At 22.9% G+C, this 18610-nt stretch overlaps 2 protein-coding genes across 2 annotated transcripts; one reads left to right on the top strand and one right to left on the bottom strand. All coding sequences in view use genetic code 6, as the record gives it.

Annotated features, from left to right (window-relative positions):
• Positions 1–122: 122 nt before the first annotated feature.
• TTHERM_00683330 (patatin-like phospholipase family protein) lies at positions 123–1001 on the top strand (the record flags this gene model as incomplete). Its single annotated transcript, XM_001027369.1, has 1 exon — positions 123–1001. One exon carries the CDS (start codon positions 123–125, stop codon positions 999–1001), a length of 879 nt encoding a protein of 292 aa, XP_001027369.1.
• Positions 1002–2352: 1351 nt separating this feature from the next.
• On the bottom strand, positions 2353–17434 carry TTHERM_00683320 (phage head-tail adaptor family protein, putative; the record flags this gene model as incomplete). Its single annotated transcript, XM_001027368.2, has 30 exons — positions 2353–2780; positions 2871–2967; positions 3026–3460; positions 3530–4166; positions 4239–4570; positions 4644–4796; positions 4860–4992; positions 5054–5358; positions 5414–5552; positions 5735–6057; positions 6166–6379; positions 6436–6779; positions 6834–7203; positions 7311–7511; positions 7565–8113; positions 8178–9599; positions 9669–10336; positions 10461–11333; positions 11633–12064; positions 12119–12473; positions 12533–12901; positions 13252–13664; positions 13724–14290; positions 14573–14796; positions 14854–15241; positions 15304–15671; positions 15748–15964; positions 16039–16263; positions 16346–17090; positions 17151–17434. The coding sequence occupies 30 exons, from the start codon at positions 17432–17434 to the stop codon at positions 2353–2355; spliced, it is 12210 nt and encodes a 4069-aa protein (XP_001027368.2).
• Between the last annotated feature and the right edge of the window lie 1176 nt (positions 17435–18610).

Here is an 18610-nt window from a genome sequence, read left to right as displayed (position 1 = left end):
AAACCAATCAATAATTTGCTTTGATTATTTCTGATATAAATAGGATATATTTCTGTTAATTTCACAATTAATAAATAGAATAAAACAATTCACTAAAATACCTACATATTTACTTTTTTAAAATGGAAAAAATCGCTTAAAAGGAAAGTAGCCAAACAGAGAAAAGGGAAACAATAGAAAATATTCCTAGCATGATTTCTTAAACATAGCAATGTGAAAATTCAGGAGAAGGGATTAAGGAACTCCTCTTAAGTGGATCTGCAGGTGCTTTAACATACTAAATGGGTTATTTGTATAAATTGACAGAGTTTGTAGGAAAGGAGAAATTAAGAGAATATAAAATAGGAGCTATTTCTGCTGGTACAGCTATTGGAGTTTATTTCCACACTACACTTTATACTGATTTAGACCTAAAACATTTTTACTTGAATAGAATTCGTAAATTCTTTGAAAAAGAAAATCGCAAATATTATGGCTTCTTTACAAGTGGTGCACTCATAGAAAAATATTGCTATGAATAATGGGATTTGATGGAAGAATAAAAATTCCCTCATGTGAATGGAATATTCCATTGTTATGTTTCTTAAGTAGAAGGTCTTTTCTCTTTAAAGAAAAAGCTTATTGACCATTTCGAGGATAAATACGATTTTACTGAGGCTTTAATCAGCTCAGCAATGATTCCCTTTTTGACAAGGCCAAAGATCTTCAATGAATACAAAGGTAAAAAATGTCTTGATGGAGGACTCACTCAAGTTATACCATATAAGTATTAAGAATCCAAGAAGATATTTATTAATGCCCTCCCTAAATACACAAGAGAATGGCCAGTTGTTAGAGAAGAAATAAAAAATATAGAGTATTTTGATATAATGGAGAACTCCAATGTATGGTTTCCCAGAGATTATTGGATTTGGGATGAAAATTTTAGTGATGAAATGTTTGTTAAAGGCTAATTTGCAGCAGAAAACGACAAAGAAAGATTAATCAAGGTATTCTAATGAATGCAATTTGAAAATAATATTTTTCAAACTAACTCTAAATAAAAATACTAAGAATATTTATAATTACAAAATCCTACTTACTTTCTAAATAATAAAATAATTGAATAAATAAAAATAGTTAAATTTAATTATAGTAAAATTTAAATACCAACTATTAAATTTTTAATTTGTTAGTTTCTTACTTATTATAAATAATTATAACAAATGTATATTCATATTAAAGTAACCAAATTAATAAATAGAGTTAAATACTAATTAAAGTAGTTTTCATTATTGTCTTATAATAAAATATTAAAAATTTTCCTTAAATAAAAAATTAAATTCAAGTTAAATTTAAATATTAACTAATAAATTTTTAATTTGTGAGTTTCTTACTTTTTATAAATAGTTATAACCAATATATAAAAATTTATTCATATTAAAGTATTTAATTAATAAATAAAAACAATATACTATCATTACTGTTTTATAATAAAATATAAAAAATTTTATTTAAATATTTATGATTATTTTTTAAAAGTTTATTACTTTTTAAAAATAGTTATAACAAATGTATATATATTCAAATTAAAATAACCAAATTAATAAATATAGCAAAATAAATCCTGATTTAACTAATTATAATTATTGTTTTATTATAAAATATAAATATTTTTATTCAAATAAAAAATTAAATTATAGCAAAATTTAAAAATTAATTAATTATATTTTAAATATGTTAGTTTATTACTTTTTATAAATATTTATAACAAATGTATATATATATTCATATAAAAATAATTTAATTAATAAATAAATAAGTCAAAATACTAATTAAAGTAGTTATCATTATTTTTTATAATAAAATATAAACATTTTTATTCAAATAAAAAATTAAATTATATAAATATTTAAATATCAATTAATTATATTTTAAATTTGTTAGTTTATTACTTTTTATAAATAGTTATAGCAAACATATATATACTCATATTATAGTAACTTAATTAATAAATAAATAAATAAATCAATCAAAATACTAATTAAAGTAGTTATCATTATTTTTTATAATAAAATATAAACATTTTTATTCAAATAAAAAATTAAATTATATAAATTTTTAAATATCAATTAATTAATTTGTAATTTGTTAGTTTCTTTCTTTTAAAATTATTACTTAATTAATATCTTAAAACCTCTAATTTCATAATTTTAAGTTTTAAAAATTATTATTAAAACATTTAGAGAAAAAAATACTAACGTTAGAAAAAACCTTTAAAGTTTTATTGGTAATATATGAGAATTTACAGTGTTTATTAATTAAAACAAACTAAATAACTAACTAAATTAATTGATTAATTTTATATTAAAATCATAGTTGATTAGAATGCAGAATTTAGTAGGTTTCCTTCATTACTCCTTTGATGTTATCTTCTTTTAAGGAATCTTTTTTATTGCTTGAAGAAGAGGCTGTTCCTGAAATAGAAACTGCTGGAATAATTGAATTTATTATACTTCCAAAAGTGCCACCTAAAGCAAAGGCTTTTATTCCCAAGAATATGAAGACCAGAAGCAATATAAGAATAATGATTAGTGTTCCTAATGAAAGTGCTAGCAAAGCAGGAGAAATTCCTAATTTTTCTAAAGACATATCAGTTTTTTTCGTATTTATATACTAATATGCTTCTTCAAACTCCTCATAATTGAGATCGTTACCATCAGTCTGCCTGCTACCTGCTCTTCTATTTTTTTTAATAGTAGCAAATAATTCGTTAACTCTATGCTCACTCATTTATATTCCTGTTAAATTAAGAAATAAAAATTTTTAATTACAATTTTAAAATTGAATTTAAAGAATATAAATTAATGAATTGATAAGAAAAATATTACCTGTCCTTCTTAAGAAGTTACAAAACTCTTCCATAGAAATTGATCCATTTCCATCTCCGCTGCTGTCTATAGAAAAGAATACGTCAGCTGTTGTTATCTATTTATTTATTGTAAATATTAATTAATTTTATTGAAATAAATAGGTAAATAGTTACTTTTCCTTCTTATATTCTCTTAGTAATTTCTTTCATTTAGTCTGAAATTACAGGTCTTGGTTTGGTGAAATGCTTAAGAGCTCCTCTATTACCAAATATTGAGAGGCTACTAATTTTATGAATAGATTACTTAATAATTTTAAATTCACTTTAAGATACTAAGTTTGAATATTCAATAATTCCTAAAAGGCTTTTAAAGTCACTTTGAACAACCATGTTAATTAAATAAGTGACTAATTTTTTGTCAATTAGTTCTTTATCAAAGGACTGTAAAAGATCCAAAACGTCTTCGATTAAATTTTCATCTTCTAAATTTAAAAGAGGTCTATCAAGAAGTTTTTATAGAATTTTATAAACTGCTTGTATTTATTCTTTGTCATGCTAAAAGAATTAAGCTACTTAACTAAATTTTTCATTTAAGCAGTCAAAGAAGAACTAGTCATTTAATTTATTTGTAAAATATTTTTAAATAATTTTTAATAAATTAATTAATTTATTTATTACCTTATGAAGTTAATTAAAATTTTTGGTTAAATCTTCTTTGCTATTGTTTAAAATGAAGCTGCATACTATATTAATAAATTAAACTTCTAATTTATTGTTATTTATTTGCTGATCATTTCCACTTTGTTTTTAAGCCAATGGCTTGCTAAATAAAGCTTGGAGTATGTCTATTAAGCTATCAATTTAGAGATGAAAATTGCTAATTTGCTAATCGTTTGAGACTTTTTGCTTACTAATAGTATTATACATGAGCTTCAAAGCAAATGAAATAATGTGGTTGAGGTAATCACCAGTTTCATTTTTATCACTTTTAGTGAATTTTTCTATCAGTTTTGTGAATTAATCTTAATTTTTGCTCAAAAAGATCTTAGAAACATATTTAATTTTTTTCAATACAGGATTATTTTTAGCTTTTTGGAAGAAAGCTTCACCTGTAATTAGAGAGGAAAGCTATTAATATGTCTGCTTATTTAAATTAGCAGATAGTAGATTAGAAGGATTAAGCTTTTATTCTAAAATTTTTTTTGTTTTTTATAAATAATACAAAGAGATGTATGATTTAGAGTTAATATTTTCATCAAATAACACTTATATTTTTTAGAATACATCTAAGTCAAAATATTTGAATTGTTAAAATCTATTTGTTTAAATAAAGTTAATTAATTAATTAATTAATTTTTATTTAAAAAGCTGATTTAAAAAAAATTACTTAGAAGTGTCTAAAAGTCTTTTTTCAGTTCGAGTTGTAGTACCACTTTATATTGAGTCTATTTCAGTTGTATCTTCAGTATGTCTATTAGAATTTACGTCTTACTCAAAAATAGCGGAAAAAACATCAAATCCTGATAAGCATTTACTGGTAAATATCTAAAGCTCATTTAATGTTATTTCTTCACCATATTTCTCGTTATATTTGTCACTTTTAATTAAACCATAAAGCTCTTACCAATCAATCTTTGTACAATTCTTAACCATCAATATAGATAATAATATATGAGATAGCTCTTATTTTTATGCAATCCCCACTGCCTAGCTATTAGACTAATATTATTTAAGATAGATAAAGAATTATTAGATAAAGTATAAAACCATAAAAATAAATAAATGCTTTTACCAATTTACTATTAGTTATTTTATTTAAATAGTTAGCAAGATGAGGGAAAGACTCGTTTGCTACGAATGTTAAAATTAAGCATTACTCCTCTTCCTCAGTTTAATCTTACTTACAAATACCAAATTATTTTAGCTTGCTTACGAACCTATTAATCTTTATTAGAATTTAATTTTGATTAGTGAAAATCAACAAAAATAAATGCTAATTTATTATTACATTTTCTTCAGAGAATAATTCATTTAATTAAGGATCTCCTTTAAGTTTAGTTATATCAGGTTTTATCAAAGAAAGAGCCTACACAAGATCACAATTATCTTCACTAAGATCAAAAAGCTAGCAAAAAGCTTATCTAATATTTTTTACATTTAAAAAAATAAAAACAATTAATTTAAATTGAAAAAAATAAATACCTTTTAAGCTCATCTTAATGGATATTATTTATAAATCTCCAATCATTTCTGCAAATAGATCTTATTATATTTGCAGATTCGTAATATAGTTTCTTAAATTTAGCAGTTGGATCTTGCTATTCTTCTTCAACACTTAATCTAACTTAAGGTTCTAATGAAAAACCATTTGAATAAATTACTGAATCACATATTTAGAAAATAATTTCATTTTATAATTCTTCTTATTCTTCAATCTCAGATGATAAGTATTACAAATTTAATATATTTATATTCCCTTGTTGGTGAGGTATTGCATGCAAATAATTCTTTTTTTATTTGTTTTAAATTAAATAAATAACTGAAGAAAAAAAAAATTAATACACTATCAATTGCATATAAAAACTTATATAATTCTTGATAACTCTTGCAAGCAGGATCACTAAAATTATAAGAATAAGAAACCAAGCTCATTATTTAAGCCATATCTCCTAGATACAAATTTATAATATTCTTAATAACCCTAATTTTAAAAAGATAATTAATTAATAAAGTAATTATTTTTTTCAGACTAAATCATTTTTTTAATAAAATTTAGTTTGATAAAATGTTTTTCTTTTTTTAAAAGTGATTGCTTTCTTTAAGCAATTTTTGAGATTTTTATTTTTTTATTTTTTAAGAAAATTGTTTTCTTTCTATAGTTACCATTTATTCGTTTAAGAATATGAAGTTTGAGATAGAAGAAAATCAAAATCATCATCAAGAGTTGTAGAATTATTGCTCAAATAAATGCAAGAAAATGTTTTTAGAGTCTGAGATCTTATCTGCAAGACATCAGTTATTGATGAGAGATTAAAATCATGTCCATCAATAAATAGTAAAAGGACTTAAGTGAGAGCTCTTTTATTGCTCACCATGTATTAAGAAACAAGTGAAAGAGAATCAACAAACTCATCTACATCAATGTCTCCCTTGGCAGAAATAAAGGCAGCATTGAGAGTTAGGACGCCAACAATATATTTTAATTCCTAAAAAAATTTTAAGATTAGATTCGATTATTTTAATTTCTAAAAATTGAATTAATTCAGAATATTATCAAAAAAAAGAATAAAATTATTTAAGAAATTTAAACTTACTTTTTCATATTTTTATATGAAATAATCATTTTCTATCATAGATTCATAGTTTTCTTTATAAAAATCAATTAAAAATGTGAAATTTTAAATAGAAGTAGATTTTAAGTAATCCTATTCTTCTGCTTTTAACAACTCTAGCAATTCTTTTTCATCTGATTGGGAAAGATATAACTCATGTATAGACTTTAATTACTTTTCTGAGGGATACTAAGGTCTAATTAAATTATGAAAAATGCATTAAAAATGAAAATAAATTTCATTAATTTATACCTAATTAAATCATCAAAGTTATTGATGTACATATCAAAAATACTTTGAGATATTTATCCATCGTGCTAAGAAGCAATTCTCTTATAAACACTATTATAGAAGATTCTAAAATAGAAATCTCCTTCATTTTAAACTATTTCCAAATCCTTTGATTCTCTTATAGAGATTACTTAATTTAAGTTTTTCAAGACATTTACTTTGAAAAATTCTTTAAGGGCTTTATATTACTCTTATTCATCAAGTTTATGAATATTTTATTTTCTGAAAAGTTGGTTGTAAATAGAATCATAAGGATTGCAGCTGAATACATCTTTTAATTCGAAATTAAATCCACAAGCAAGAGCCTATAAGATAAATAATTAGATTTAAAATATTTGAAAAAATAAAAGGAAAATTACAATCAAATAAAAGATTTTATATTTGCTAATCTAATTATTTTTTGGGCAAAAGAAGTAATAGTATTCAATTATTGATAAGAAAAGATCGATTTCATATGATACTAATTTATAGTGGTCACTATCTCTATCACTGTTATTTTAGTAGCCATAGTAAGAAGTTTATAAATTTGTAAGCGTACTTATCCAAACTACTTGCATTAACTCATTACGCCCGAATTATTCTTTAGATTACTTATTTGGGAAATCAATCTTTTCAGGTTAAACTTTGTCATCATAATCACAAAAATCCCAATCAACTTTCTTGAATATATTTTTCACTTCACTGTAAACAGTTTTACCATGGTTTATGGGATTTATATTTATTGCCATTCTTTTTAATAATTTTAGTTATAAATTAATGTAAAGAATAAAAAAAACTCACAAAAAAATTAAAATTTTTTTATTTTGACTTATAATTTTTAAAAGAAATTTATTTACACACTATTTTTCTGTTGTTTAGCTGCCTTTGATCTATTTGCAATAAATATTTTTTTAGAAGCCTAAACTAAAATGTTATCAACTTCAGATTCTTAAAATTTAATATCCTTATAGTCTTAAGGATTATCATTGTATTCATAAGATGCCACTAAATTTAATACTTTTGTTGGGAATTAAACTTACTCTGCTAGCTCATTAAAACTAATTTATTTAAAAATTCTTAAAAATGTATTTTAATAAAAATAAATTTTTACCTCTCAATGTTAAGTTGTAAAATATTTTATAAAATATAGTTTTATTCACTAATTAACTTCTCACTCTTTTCTTCAAGGTCTTTTACTGTTTAGTCTTTTTCAGTATTTTCAAATATATTTGGAGAAAGAATGGCTAGTTCGTTTTAGATTAAGAATTCTTTGATTATAGTTGGACATTTTTTCATTCTAAGGATAAGAATAAGTATTTGAATGGGATTATTATGAGATTTGGTTAATTTCTCATATTTGTAATATCCATAATATGTACCGCATAATTCATCCCACATTCCATAGTCACCAGACATTAAAAGTACCCAAACAGGGCTTATGTACATTTCTTTACACAGTTGATATATAGCATATTCGAAAGTATTTCCTTTTTATAGCTAGTCAGAAGAGAGAACTGCTTCTTCTTTCCTTCCCTGCTATCTTTGTTTGATCTAATTTTTATCATACTATCCAAATAGTTTATTTTACACTTTGAACTTCTAATATATTTGCTTAAAGAAATCACCTGCTTAAATTTCTGTCTTTTTCTTATTGAGAACACTTTTTTATATTTAGATTCACAAATAAACAAATAATTTATTAAATAATTTTTATTTTTTTTTACCCAAAAAGTCCTGTTAGGATATTAATTTCTTTAGTTTCCTTTTTGCTTGTAACCATCTAAACTTCACCTTCGGCAAATGTCTTTAAAACAGTGAAGTCACCGTAAAGAACATATAATAATTAGAGCCACTTCAAATTGATTCCCATGTCATTTACGAGCTAGTTTGATTTCATAAATTAAGATAATTTCTTTCTGTTTTATGCAGGATCATCAAATGGAGGTAAGTAAACATCTAAAAGCAATAAATTTTATAAAACAGTAAACGGGAATTTGGAAGGAAGCTTCAATCCTTTTTGCAGTATTTATGATTCGCTTACTTCAAAATCTTGATAAAAAAATTTAACACACGTTATGAACTCATTCATATCTATTCCTATTTATGAGAATATTTTTAAGCAGGAGTTATTTTACTAAAGAGCATCATAAGACTTTTATCTTTTCTCTTCATCTGCATTTTTGATAAAACATATAGTTTATATTAATTCAACTAAATCTATTGGAAGAGAAAGCTCTCTGCTGAAGAAAGAAGAGTTGATAGAATTTTTAGAAAATAATCTAATAAACTATTCCAATTCTTTGTCTTAAACAGTAACCCTATTAACCAAATTTTCTAAATTGCTTTATTTTAAATTGCTATTTGCTGATTGTGAGTCGTTTACTTAATTAGAACTATTATTTTTTTTACCTTAATTTTAAATATATTCTCTTTAGATTTAATAATCTTCTTATCTGTAAAACTTTATAAATTCTGAAGCAAATGTATATGTGTCATTAACAAAAACACTTGGGAGTGCAGTAAAAAATTCAGTTTTGAGATCTAATTTACGAGACAAGTACTATTCAACTGAAATATTAAATTTCTACTGGAAGTAACCAAGCTTTTTCTCTCCTAGATTTTCATCTGTTTAGATTTATATTTACTCCCCGTCTCCATTCAAATAAGTAAACAGTGAACCTAAAAGAAGAGGTAAAATTTTTTTCTAATCATGAAGATATTGCAAAAACAAAGCTATATTTTCTTCTTTTTATGATCCGTTGTTAAATATTTAAATTAAAGTTTCCAGCCCACCAATATTGGCTTTTGGGTTACCTTATAAAATTGATTTCTTAATTTCAGACTATAATGATTTATCTTCTATTGCTGGTATACTATAATGGAAATTTATAAGTAGTTTAACTGATTCACTTATATTTTCGTAAAAAGTGTTTAATATGTAATAAAGAGTTTCAGAGTCTGAAGGTAAAGAGTTGAATAGGAGTAGTTATTCTAACATATTTAATGGTATTTTAGATCTTAGAAGATTTTGTTGTATTTCCTTTATTATACCTTATTTAGTTTCTATTTGATTGACAAATTAAGCCTATGCTTCGATAAATGACTCCTCGTTTTCTTCAATGGAAATTCCAAAAACTTAAAAAGCTCTTTTTAATTTATTAATATTATAAAATTTTTATAAAAAATAGCCATTAAAAAAGATGAAAAGTAAGTACTTCATAAACTTAGAAGAATTAGCACAAGTAAAGAGAATTAAAAAATTTTGAATATAATATTCATCAACATTTAATAAAGTAGATAAATCTTAGACCGAATCTTTGAACTGTTAAGCCTAGATTTCAGGGTAAACTAAAGGAATATTTCTTGTTGAGAGCAGCTTTGAGAAGATTATAATTTCTTTACTTTAAAGCGATTTTATTTGTTAGTTTATACTATTTTAAAGAGTAAATATCTTCAAAATCTAACTTAAGGTTTTTTAACCTATAGGACCCTCTTATTCAAGAGACATTAAAGATTAAATATTTCCTTAAAACTCCTCAGCCAAAGTAGCTTACTATTACAAGTGAGAAGATGAAAACTTTATACTAATAAACATTTTAGATAATTAATCTAATTTTGTTGTTTCACAATTGAATATTAAAGAGAATAGTCTCATAATTCTAGAGTTTGCTTTTAAATTAGTTCTAAATTTATTTCTTTAGAACATTAAAAGCAAAGCAAATGATTCTGTGTCAAGCTATACAGCTTAATTCTAACCATAAGAAACCGAAATATTCAATTAGTTAAATTACAAATAATTTAGAGCATTATTTAAATCTCTTTCGTCTACTGATATGAGAAGATCATAAATGTGCAAAAATGTTTGAATTCTATTTTCATTAATCTTTTGGAAAAAATGTAAATAAATAAATAAATAAATAAATAAATAAATAAATAAATAAATAAAAGTTCAACGAAAACTAAGAAAAATGAAAGGAAAAATATAAAATAAGTAATTGCTTGCTTACTCTAAATTATTGGAAAATCATTTTGATGCAAGAATTTGCTTCTAAAGTTTTAGGGTTTTTTAGAACAAGGTGAAGCAATCCTACTAATTAAAAAGTAGGTATCTTCATCTATTTTGATATGTTTTCAAAGTATGAAGATTGTAAAATGACATTGAAATCCTCAAGACTTGACATATTTTTATATTTTACTCTCATAGAATCTATAATAAAATCACTAAAACTATAAGATACTCCATAAAGCTATTTGCTATTTTATTCTATTTTAATTTAGCCAATACAAGGATCATTAATTAAAATATCAAACAAATTAAAGAAGCTTTAGAATTTTTTTAACTTTTAAGTAATTTTAGCAGTATTTTTATTTTAATCCTCATTAGGTTGAATAATTTTTTAAATTCCAGGATATTCTTTGGAAATTAGTTGAATAATATCGTTAAAGGCATCAGTAGGAATGTTTAGAGTTGATCCTTAAAGCCAAAATGTGAATAAAGCAATAAGAGAGGAAAGCTAACTTCCAGATTAATCATTTTATTCATTTATTTTGTACATATCTATTAATTGTTAGCAGATATTTTTTCTTTCAGAAAATTTGGGAATATTTATTTATATAATAGGAGATAAGAAACACTCAATTAAGAAATCAAAATATTTTTGAACTTTTAAATCTTAATCTTCCATAAATCCTTCTAAAATTTATTTAATAAATTATCTAACTCTCTTATATGATGGTATAGCGCTAATCTCTCCTTTTTCTTCAACAATTTTCATTAATAGTTTAAGAATATCTGAAAATTGTGAAACTCTTTAAAGTTTATCTGAGAATTAAATCAGATCTTCTTCACTTAAAACCTCAATAATTTAGTATAAATACTCCTATTTAAATATAAATAAATAATAATCAAATTTCTAAATTAAATATAATTAATCCTTCTAAAATAAAATTAACTCAACAAAAAAAATCTATCTTTTCCTTAGAATTGTGGTTAAACTTTTTTCAATTTACAATTGAAAATATAAAATAAACAATAGCTTATGAATGCATTTTCTCTCAATTTTTGCGTTTATTTTTTTTATTAAAGCTTTGTTAATTTAAATTGTTTTAATAATTCATTGGAATCGATCATTTTGTATGTTTTTTTAATAAAGTAAATATTTTAATAAATAAATTTTACTGTATCTTATTATTTTTTGTAATTCTGAAATAATTTCATATTGAAAAATGTAATTTTTTCAATCAAATTAATAGTTTTTACAGAAAGAATTTCATTAGATTAGCTTTTGTTTTATTCTGCAGTTTTATAATTAATAATTTCTTAAATTATAGAGCAAACATTTGCAGTAAGTTTTTATTTAATATCATCAATTTTTTCTTCTTTGCTTGGAAAAGCAATGTCAAATATAAGAGATATAATCGGACCTTTTAAAACCTAAAGTGATTTTATTAGCTTTTCATTTGATTTTACTTTAGAATTAGACTCACATTAAGAAACAAAATCTTTAAATAGCACTGTCAAGTCTTACTACAACCTATTTTGCTCTCCTGTAAATAAATCTTGGAGGGCTTAAATTAGGCTCTGACTCATCAAAGGGAGGTACTAGTTCACCTAAATTAAATTACAAAAATAGTATAAAATAAATTTAACAAATTATTTTCTTACTTGCTAAACAAGCTCATCTTTTACTTTGCTTTCAAGTTTTTCCATAAGGCTTGAAGCGTAAGCTTAAGGATTTTAAGCAATCTCAAATACTTCCTGACCCATGTGAGCTACTGCATTAGGATCTCTGGTCATAATTTCTATGTTATTTTAAATACTCTAACTTAATTTAGGATCAATAAGATTATTGCTTTCTGCTTCTCCAATTAAGCTTTTGATTTAGTTTGTTGGTAAAGCATCTTCGATTTTTTCACTGATATCCATTTTTTTGATGATTTCTTTAAATTAGTTTTCTGAGAAATTGGTAATGTATGAAATAAGTTTCTTATATCCTTCTTCAGAAAGCTGCTTGAATTATCTAAATAAAAATTTTTAGATTGGAATCATTGTTGAAATATATTTATATTTATTTCTTACTTATATTTCTGTGTAACAATAGTTACAAGAGTTGCTGAAGATGTTGCATAGGGTAAAAATGCCTATGGATTGATAATAGCTCCTAGAATTAACCAAGTAATAACTAAGCACAAGTATATATAAACAATATATATAATTATTAGTACTATAATCCACATAACACGTGAAACAAACTTTCTTCCTAAGTTAGCATTTTTATAATTCAAAAAATATCTTTCTTAAGGAAAACTCATTAAAAAGTAATAATATATAAGATCCCAAGTAGAAAGAGCCCAAAAAATCAATGTAATTAATGAAATAGCAATTACTAAATTAGTATCATTCATCAATTTCAAAGGAATTACTGATGTCTTATACAATAAGTCAGATCTTTTATTAATTTAGTTAGTTAGTAAATTAGTTCATATTTTTTTTAAAACAATGAATTTAAATTAAAATTAAAATAATTTTCTAAAAAATCTTAAAACAGTGTTAAATTTTATTGATTTATTTTGTTTGTTTGTTTCGAAGCGTTTTAATTTTAATTAAAATAAGATTTATGTAATTGATAAATAATTTATTTTGTGGCAGACTTAAAGCTAGGATTATTCTTTAAAAAAATAAAATAAACCCTTCATTAAGAAAAAGTAAGTAACTTTTTATAAGTAAATAAATATATCATTCATTCATCATTTTTCTAATATTTGTTTAAAAAATAAAGAAAAAAAATTAAATTTTACAAAAGTAGCTATTTAGCAGATGGAATTAAAAGGAAGGGTGTTTGCTGCATTCTTACAAAAATAATTATTGCTATAAGTGGAGAGCCGAGTAAAAAGATAATGCACAAATGTGCCAAAACCGTTAAGATATCAAAAATTAACCATCCCTTTGGTGTGTATATATTTATGATAACATCATTCAATTCAGATATATTTCCATTTTCAGGTAGGACGTTTTCAACATTTTGAGATAGTATAAGTATGAAATTGTTTTTGACCCTATTCTAATTAATATTAAACTTCTTACTTAGTCCATAATTTGGATCTCTTTCTACAATTTATTAAGGCAAAAATCTTGTTTCTATACCATATTCACGCTTAAGATCATTTTCATTTAACTGAAATTATTCCATATGATTTTTTGTACAAAATTCCTTTGAATTAAAAAAATTGTAAATAATATTATATAAATATAATTTATTTTTTTATTTACAGAATAATACTTTTCAAAAGATAAAGAATCAATACAATCAGAGTCAAATTTTGTAAGTTTACAGCAATACTTGATAAACAGATCTAACGAGCTCTTACCATCTGTATCTTAAATTACTTTGTTATTTCCGTTGTATAAGATGTAAGTATAATAGGAAATAAGGGCTCCTTATTTAATGCTAATTTTAAACCCTTTAGACTTTAAGAGATTTACACTCTACTAACTATCTAGCTTTCTTTCTAATAATTAGTTAAGATAGCAATACTATTCATACAAAACTTTCATATCTTATCCAGAAATAGAATCTTTTTCTAAGTTATGAATTTATTCTTCATTGTCTTCTTATTTATTTTCTTCAACAAAAAGTAAAGAAAAGAAATCAGCAGCTGAATTCACTCTAGCCTTATAGAAGAGTAAGACGACTTAGTCAATATATGCACTCAAAGGAGGAGATAAATAAACTAAAGTGAAGAATGAATTAAGAATTCCAGCGACTGTATATTTTAATTATTTTTAGTCTAAACTAATTTTTTTAAGGTCATCAGAATCTTCATGATTTTCATTTTTCTTTTATAAATTTATGAAAATATTTTAATGCATTAATTTATTCTTTAAATTAATATCTATTATTTTTTGTTTTTTTGTAGTATAAAATTGAGCTTGTATAATTTCCATGCATTAAAGAATTAATTTAAAGCAGTTAAAATATAATAAAAGGCTATTAAAATAGATATTTTTAATTTACTTGATAATTTAATTGAAAATAAATAAAGATTTTAATTAAATCATCTGTCTTTTTAACATATTTTATTTAGGATTCTATTAAAATTAAATTTATTTATTTATTACCTGCCCAATATTTTCTTCTTACATAGAAATGTCCTCTAAATCTTTATCTCTACCTTAGATATCTTTTTAAATTTTTTATACTTATGCATAAGTATCCACATGCTTCATATGATCCAGGGTGTTTAAATAGTTTTGATTTATAACATAGACTGTGGCAACCATGAAAACCAATCCTAATATGACAGCTAATATGAAGCTGACAATCAAAGCAGCTAACAATACTTCTATTATTTTTAAATATACACTTTCAAATGATTTTTAATTTTAAATTATATTTTTACGGTTACTGTCAAGCGATGTATAATTTATTGATATTGTCCCATCTTTATCAATATTAAAAATGATCCAATCATCATTATAAGTAGATGAAAAATCAGTATTTCTATTTCCATCATAAGTCTTTTTGCTTGAAAATTTTACTGATGGAAGAGTCTGGCTATTTTACCACCCAAAAGTTGTTAGTTTTTAAGTATTTTAACCTTAATTCATTAACGTTGTCAGAAGTGCTTGTATTAAGTAAATTCTCTCTTAAGATATTCCAGGAACGTATGGACAGAATCCTGGAGCTAAGGTTAAATCATCTATATACCTCTCTGTATCCAACAGAGTAAATGTAAGTGTTCCTATCCACCAAGGCTTAAGATAAGAGCAAGCAGGATTAAATGTAATCTAATAAATTATTATTTATTAATTATATTTAATATATAATCAAATAAATAATTAATCATTACCTGCCATTATGTGAAACTTTCTGAATATGTGTATTAAGACCCAAATGTTAATTGGAATATTGGATCATACACATTAGGATTTTATGCATTTTTTAATTATGAATTCAGTAGTATTAAAGATTGAGTAGATAAATTAATTTTATTACCATCCTACCCATAAACTGATTAATCAAAGAAAACCTGAGAATTTGAAATAGGAGAAGCACCTGGGCTAGGAAGTACATTTATAAAAATGTTACCATATGTATTTTTTGCATTAAGAATTTAATTAGGTTCACTTCCAGAAGATTTTACAGTTAAAGTACCTTAAAGACATCTTTGAGCAACGACTGATTAATCAGTTTAAGTTTTGGTTCCATAAGGGTAAACTTTTTTAATTTTAATTGAAATTCATAAAATTAAAGATTTTTTTGAGGTTAAAAGCTATTAGCATATAATTCTTACCAGGACTACAATTTGGAGTTACGTCTGTTACTGTACTCACGATGTTAATATTAGAATATGTGCTTGCACAATAGAGTTTAGAAACCATTTATAAATTAGCAAATATACTTTTTGTGGATTAGATTGAAATATCTCCAGTGCTAATGTCTATGCTTGCTTAAGTAAAGTAGAAGTCATCAATTTCTACATATCCAAAAAACGAATAGATATTCAAAATCTAATTATTAATTAATTAATTAATAATTTTTATTGACAATTAATAAAGAATAGGTAATAAAATAAATCAATTACATTAGTATTTAAATATTGGGCATTAAAATCTATTGAATACCCAGTAGCACTAAGAGATTAAAATGTGATCTACTTTGACTAGTTTATGATAAAGCAATCCTATCTTCCACAATCAATAGACAACGATTGTATTGTAGTAGGTTTATAGACATACATAACAACCTCACAATCTATAGAATCTGCTCCGTTCAAAAATTAAAACTCTCTTATTCCATTATTCAGTGACTAAAAATAAAAAACATATTTAATCAAGTATTTAAACAAGCTATAATCATTTTAATTCTAATGATATAGCTAAATTTATTACATAACTCATCTAGCTTGATGCTCCAAATGTCTTTGGATTGGGAAAGCTATATTTCAATAAAATATTTCCATTGATTTAAGAAGGTACACTGGTAGTAGAATAAAAGTTTAAGCCTTTATCTTAGACTAAAGTTGGACTATAATCGTATATTTTTAGATAACATTATTAAAATTAAATGGATAAACTTTCTTGATCGTTAATCTCATAGCTTCCTCTATAAAACCCAAAGTTATAATAGAAACCCAAAAAAAGTCCTATTATTATTAGCTCAAATAAAAATAACAGTGTTATCCTATAGCACCTCCTCATAATTAGAGATCTTTTACCAAGGTTTTTTGTACTCTACTATTTATTAGAAAACAAATTCGTCATCTTAGTGGCTTTTTTATGCTTATATTCATCTTATTTAAGCAATCTATAATTCGACTCATTCAGTTAATTGTTGATGTCTAAAGTTCCCATTTCTATGTCCTTGATATCACTTGAGTTATTACTTAATTTGCCCTATTGATTTTTAAATTTTGATTGCTTGAGGTTATTTGTTGATCTCATGGCTTCTATATTTGGAGAAGCCTAGACTAATACCATAGATTTATCTTTATCTTCTTGGCTATACTAATCTTCTAGCCTTTATCTATCTAACATTCTTTGTTATTCGTACTTTCCTTCCGTTTTTTAGTTATTTAAAAGCATATAGTAATAATAATTTATTAAAGTGTTTCTTAAAATTTTGTCTATCTTAGAACTATTTAAATCAATATAATTTTTTTAATCTTTTTGTTGATATATTTAAATATGCAGTTACTTTAACCTTTTTACGACAACCAGAAATAATAAATTTTTAATGATTGTTTTTTTTATATTTATTATAAATTTTGTATATTTAATAAAAAGACTAATATAATACAACTTTAAATTTTCCACTACTCTATTTATCTAGTTATAGAAACATATAAAACAAACAAACAAATAAATAAATAAATAAATAAATAAATAAATAATAAAATCTTCTAAGAATATATCCTCTAGAACAAAAGAGATTTTACTTATAATAATAATACATATAAATTTTAAACAAAGCTTAATCATAGTAAAATTAATTGATCTATTCTTTCTAAATGTATTTATCAAAAAATTCTTGAAAAATGTTTGAGATATTTGAAATTTTTTCTAATTAGTGAAAATATCTATTTATATTTTTTAAATAATTAACTTGATATTTTTTTATTTATTAAAAATTGGTGAGAGATTTATTTGATTTTTTTTTTCTTCTTCTTCTATTTTACCAATTGACGTAAAAATCTGCTTATCTTATAAATCACAAAATACGTTCATCAAAATGTAATCAAAAATATAAATATGAAGAATTTATAAAAAATACAAATCTCAAAAATAGATAAAATATTTCTTTTATTATATTTAACATTGATAAATAAATAACTTTACTTAATATATAAATTCATTTTTTATTAAATCCTATTTAAAAAAATTGACAGAGTGTTGCTTTGTTATCCGAATTATATACTAACTACTCCATATAAAATAAAGCTTTTAAATTTTTTATTAAAGAAATTTTAGAAAGTTAAAACAAAAACTGACTATTTTTCACCAAAAATTTTAAAAAAGTGAAAAATAGTTAATATGAAATTTTTTCTTTTGATTTAAATTTTTTAAATGAACAAATTTAAATAAAGTATTATTTATTTATTTATTTTTCTTAAATATTATTTTGTAGTTGATTCAATAAAAATATTCCTATATAAAGAAATTAAAAAAATTAAAAATTACAAGTGATATATTTTTATTTCATCATTTTAAAATAATCTATTTTTATTGTTGGAGAGTAAAAGTTAATAAGAAATTAAAATATTTATTTAAACATTTGTATTTTATTATAAAAAAACAAATTTAGAATTTATTTGATTGATTTTCATAATTAATTATTTAATTTAGTAAGTTAGAAAGAAAAAACATATTCCTACTTATTCATTTATTTTTAGTTTAAATAAAAAATTCCAAGTATTCGTTTTTTTTATAAAATAATTTCTTTTAAATTTTGAGAATTTCAAATGGAAAAAGTGTAAAATAATAAATTTTATTAGTTTTTATTGCCATAAAACCTTTAGTACACTTAATTATTTTTGATTTTTATTTTATGATATTATTGAAATTCTAAAATTATTAATTTAGTAATTTACAAAAATGGTAGGCATTTTAAAAATTGAATAAATTAACATTTTATTTACATAAAGAATTTTTTAAAAG

This window comes from Tetrahymena thermophila (genome assembly GCF_000189635.1).
Source record: "Tetrahymena thermophila SB210 genomic scaffold scf_8253891, whole genome shotgun sequence".
Lineage (NCBI taxonomy): Eukaryota > Ciliophora > Oligohymenophorea > Hymenostomatida > Tetrahymenidae > Tetrahymena > Tetrahymena thermophila.
Note: the sequence above shows the minus strand (reverse complement) of the source record. Positions and strands in the feature narration are given on the sequence as shown.